The 5,369-nt window shown below is 34.2% G+C and overlaps 1 protein-coding gene across 1 annotated transcript; it reads right to left on the reverse strand.

The window, feature by feature from the left end:
• Positions 1–238: 238 nt before the first annotated feature.
• Positions 239–4,604, reverse strand: LOC106477724 (GLIPR1-like protein 1; the record flags this gene model as incomplete). The annotated part of the gene is made up of 4 exons (XM_013938258.1): positions 4,382–4,604; positions 3,657–3,742; positions 1,563–1,657; positions 239–277 (listed from the first exon to the last, which is right to left on the reverse strand). Coding segments are annotated over exons 1-4 (337 nt in total), but the record flags the coding sequence as incomplete, so codon positions are not given.
• Positions 4,605–5,369: the final 765 nt, after the last annotated feature.

A 5,369-nucleotide genomic window follows, 5' to 3' on the forward strand; every position in this document is an offset into this window, starting at 1 on the left:
GTTCTTTAAGATTAGTTAGTCTTTCCTATGAAATATTAGAAACAGCTCTGATGTAAGAAAACAAAAAGAGACTATTTACTTGTTTCTTCAACAGCTTCCAAAATAATTACATTAACAGACGAAAAATGGTTGATTCTATTGATCTATGTGACGTGTAATAAAAAGTTTGTTAACTTCATCATTGGCGACAATTTAATTCATGCATGTACGTAAACAACAAGAAATAATTTATACTTACGACACTTTAACCCTTCCTTTTTACACGTGGCTTCGGTCACTACGAATAAACAAATGTCAATAATGTACTTACTTGTGTGTCTAAACTTGCTTGTTTTCATAATGATACATTTTTTATAACGCAAGTGTATTTTAACCAAACACTTACATTTCTCTACATTTCCAACACGAAAAAAGAAGGGAAAGATTACACGGGGAAATAAGTGTCACTGAGATCAATACTTTTAATGATTAGTACAAAAACAAACCTCCAGGTTCTTGTTTTGAGATTATTTTAACATTCAAATTGCCGAGTGGTTTTACACTATTCCACGTCATGTTAATAATTTTATATTTTTTAAGTAAACTGTGTAATTAATTATATAATTGTAGTGCTGTTAGTTTATGATATTGTACACACCGCAACCAATAGATCAGCGAACTTCCAAGCAGTTTGATGCACAAATAGATTAGAAAAACGTGTTTAACAAACACATGGATCCCATCTTTAATTCTGAGGTGAAAAGATAGTCTCGACAGCAGCCGATTTCGAGGTGTTGGTAACGTAGTTGGTATCTTGAGAAGTTCTAGGTTTGTGGTTAAGAGATTAGGGGTACGTGAGCTTTAACTACATGCGACAAGGAAATCACACCTATAACAGCTCCTATAAAAATTTAACTACATATAATTGTTGCGAATAAAAACACTGAAAACAAGCAACACTTTAGAGATATGTTGAACGTATATAATATATCGTCTTCGTTCTTGTTGTTCGTGAAACGAAAAGTATCCCAGTTAAAAGCTGTTTGATTTCTATATTTCGTTCACTACAGGCCAATGCACTCAAGTCGACACTTTTCTAATTTATCGCATATACTTGGTTCACTACAGGCCCGTGCACTCAAGTCGACACTTTTCTAATTTATCGCATATATTATGTTCACTACAGACCCGTGCACTCAAGTCGACACTTTTCTAATGTATCGCATATATTTGGTTCACTACAGGCCCGTGCACTCAAGTCGACACTTTTCTAATGTATCGCATATATTTGGTTCACTACAGGCTCGTGCACTCAAGTCGACACTTTTCTAATTTAATTGCATATATTATGTTCACTACAGACCCGTGCACTCAAGTCGACACTTTTCTAATTTATCGCATATACGTGGTTCACTACAGGCTCGTGCACTCAAGTCGACACTTTTCTAATTGAATCGCATATATTTGGTTCACTACACGCTCGAGCACTTTTCTAATTTAATCGCAATGAAGCTGGACATAATAACTAATTCTGAATAAACAAACATATACATAAATAAACAGCAAAACTAAATGAAACTTACCACATAATGTTTCATTACAAAGTCCACCGGAACCAATATCACACTGGGAACACGGTTTTCCAATTTTATATGGCGGAGTCTCTACCAAATTACCCCTGTCAGGCATGAAAAAAAAAGCAAGAAATTAATAAAACAAGTTAACCTGATATGATCAGGTGGTTAGGCGCTCAATTCGCGATGTAAGGGTCGCGGGCCCGAATCCCCGTTCCACCAATCATGCTCACCCTTTCAGTTGTGGGGAGTATAATGTGACGGTCAATCTCACTGTTCGTTGGTAAAAGAGTAGCCCAAGAGTTGGTGATGACTTCCTTCTAGTCTATCACTTCTCAATTAGGGAAGATAGCCCTCGCGTAGCTTTACGCGAAATTCAAAACAAACCAAAACTCTACCAAATTACTCCTTTCAGACATGAAAAAAACAACAACAAGTGGAAATAAGCCAGTATTTGTATTATACAAGTATAGCTCGCCAGGTATTCAGTATTACAGCAGAATCCGTAATCCGAATTAGGTGGCTACTATGTATAATGTAGATAGATAATGTGATTTTTGATTTACTGATCAGAGGTGGAATTTGATAATTACTGATCACAACTAGAATTTGATAGTTACTGATAACAACTAGAATTTGATAGTTACTGATAACAACTAGAATTTGATAGTTATTGATCACAACTAGAATTTGATAGTTACTGATCACAACTAGAATTTGATAGTTACTGATCACAACTAGAATTTGATAGTTACTGATAACAACTAGAATTTGATAGTTACTGATCACAACTAGAATTTGATAGTTACTGATCACAACTAGAATTTGATAGTTACTGATCACAACTAGAATTTGATAGTTACTGATCACAACTAGAATTTGATAGTTACTGATCACAACTGGAATTTGATAGTTACTGATCACAACTGGAATTTGATAGTTACTGATAACAACTTACTGATAACAACTAGAATTTGATAGTTACTGATAACAACTAGAATTTGATAGTTACTGATCACAACTAGAAATTGATAGTTACTGATCACAACTGGAATTTGATAGTTACTGATCACAACTGGAATTTGATAGTTACTGATCACAACTGGAATTTGATAGTTACTGATCAGAGGTGGAATTCCAAAGAAAAGAAAACGTGACGTAACTCGGTGACAAGTGACGATTCGAATGTCAGATTGGACTTCATATTTATTTTTAGTATACATATATCACTCAAGCCAAATTATTACATTCTATACCAAGCAATTATACACTCCAGGTGTTTGTTTACGTGTGCTGTTTGTGTTTTGGTAATAGTATGTGGTTTCCAAGTGTTTGTTCATGTGTGCTGTTTGTGTTTTGGTAATAGTATGTGGTTTCCAGGTGTTTGTTCATGTGTGCTGTTTGTGTTTTGGTAATAGTATGTCACGTGAACAAACACTTGAAGACCACATACTATTACCAAAACACAAACAGCACACGTGAACAAACACTTGGAAGCTACATACTATTACCAAAACACAAACAGCATACGTGAACAAACACTTGGAAGCTACATACTATTACCAAAACACAAACAGCACACGTGAACAAACACTTGGAAGCTTGCTGTTTGTGTTTTGGTAATAGTATGTAGCTTCCAAGTGTTTGTTCATGTATGCTGTTTGTGTTTTGGTAATAGTATGTAGCTTCCAAGTGTTTGTTCACGTATGCTGTTTGTGTTTTGGTATTGCACTCAGCTATCATTTTACTATATCCGTCTGTTTTGAACGGTCGTAAGACACTTGTTTTCATTGAATTTGGTAGTAGTTTATCTAATGTGTTTTTGAATTTAAGTCAGTCGGCTTTATTAAAGTTATAATTTAGATATTTGATTGGTTTATTTTGTTGGGGATTAGATCGAAAGAAATGTATAATACTACAACAACTACTAAATTCAAATTCCACTGCAGCTGAATATAGCAGGTGGCGCTTTTTATTATATCAGAAATAAACAATAAATACTGATGACTTACTACAGTTCAATTACAGTAGCGCATACCTAAGACTTTTGAAAGTGTTTTAATATTTTTTCTCTCCAAAATGGAATGAAAGCCACTATCATACCTTGGACTATAATGGCAAACAACGTAGTAACTGCTGTCACAACGAGCGATGCCACATCCGAGTCGTCGGCTTTGTGCCCAAACCATCTGAAAAAAGTAAATAAATCAACTGACCAGGTAAAGAAAGTACTATACTAGAAAGCTTTAAAATATATGAGGAAACAATTACTACCAGTTTCGGTACTAGGCCTAAATTTGAGAAGATATCTGTCATTTGATACCAAGCAAAATATAGCAGCAACGAAATAGGGCTAATCAAGAGAAACATTCGGAAGGTATACGGAAAATCAGCTCGCTTTTTTCACTGACGTAGGTAAGTGTAAACCGGTTGTGACATTAAATTATTTTGTTTAATGAAGCTTTTAGTGTTTTATTATTGCGAAGTTTTTCAAAGGAGGACCAAACAATCTGAATCCTTTTCTAAGTTGAAAATCAGAAAAGGTTTGACATTTGTAATTAATATCAGTTAAACTACGAATGTTTTTTTCCGCATTCCTAGTAAATTTTCATTCCGTTCCTAACAAATTAAAAGGAATGAGGGGAAAACCTGAAGTTTACGTAATCTCTATCAAGATAAATTAAAAACTAACAATTATAATTTACGTGATTTTTATCACATATCAGGGCCTGATGGGTTTCCAATTCTTCGCCACCTATCGGCGTTTAAACAGTAACATTAGATGTTGTTTGTTTACTATTGATTTTAGCCTATTTTGCTGATCTCACCTGAGTGTAGTGACCACATTGTTTTTCAGGAATACATTCAACTTTATGTATATCGTAGAAATTGTATTCTTCGTACCATAGATGAACAGCTCGAACGCCCTCCTTGTCCCATCCCATGTATAAGTTTTGCCCCGCAAAGTCTGACCCATCAACAAAGCCGTGTTCGAAGTTACATAATTTTGCCCAGGCCGTAGCATCCAGAGCTAACTTGTCATTCCATTCCTGAAACAAGATATACAAAATACGGATTTTATTAAGGCAATCGGGCTTTATTTACTTTGGAAGTTTTACCACAAAATATTTACTTTAAATTTTCAATAGTAAACAAACTTTGTTTATAATAAATGTATACGTAACAAACAATATTATCACTTTCCTAAAGAAAGTGTACACAAACAATATTAGCGTTTGTCTGAATAAAGGAACATAGCATTACACAAACAATATTAGCCTTTGTCTGAATAAAGAAACATTGCATTACACAAACAATATTAGCGTTTGTCTGAATAAAGGAACATAGCTTACACAAACAATATTAGCGTTTGTCTGAATAAAGGAACATAGCTTTACACAAACAATATTAGCGTTTGTCTGAATAAAGGAACATAGCTTTACACAAACAATATTAGCGTTTGTCTGAATAAAGAAACATAGCTATACACAAACAATATTATGGTCGAAGTTCGTGTTCTTTCAATACAATTTCATGGTTGATGGTGTAGTGGCTAAACTAAGTAACAGATGTATTTGTAGGTTCATGGTAAGATATTCTAGCATCCTAAATTGGAATTCTTCCGGAGATTGGAGGATGACATAACATTCAGACAGTGGTTGGTATTACTACTGGTATTGAAGGTTTTAGTGTTACAGGTAATACTACTGGTATTGTAGGTTTTAGTGTAACAGGTAATACTACTGGTATTGTAGGTTTTAGTGTTACATGTAATATTACTGGCATTGTAGGTTTTAGTGTTACATGTAATATTAC

The sequence above is a fragment of the Limulus polyphemus genome, unplaced genomic scaffold, assembly GCF_000517525.1.
Source record: "Limulus polyphemus unplaced genomic scaffold, Limulus_polyphemus-2.1.2 Scaffold77318, whole genome shotgun sequence".
Classification (NCBI taxonomy): Eukaryota; Metazoa; Arthropoda; class Merostomata; order Xiphosura; family Limulidae; genus Limulus; species Limulus polyphemus.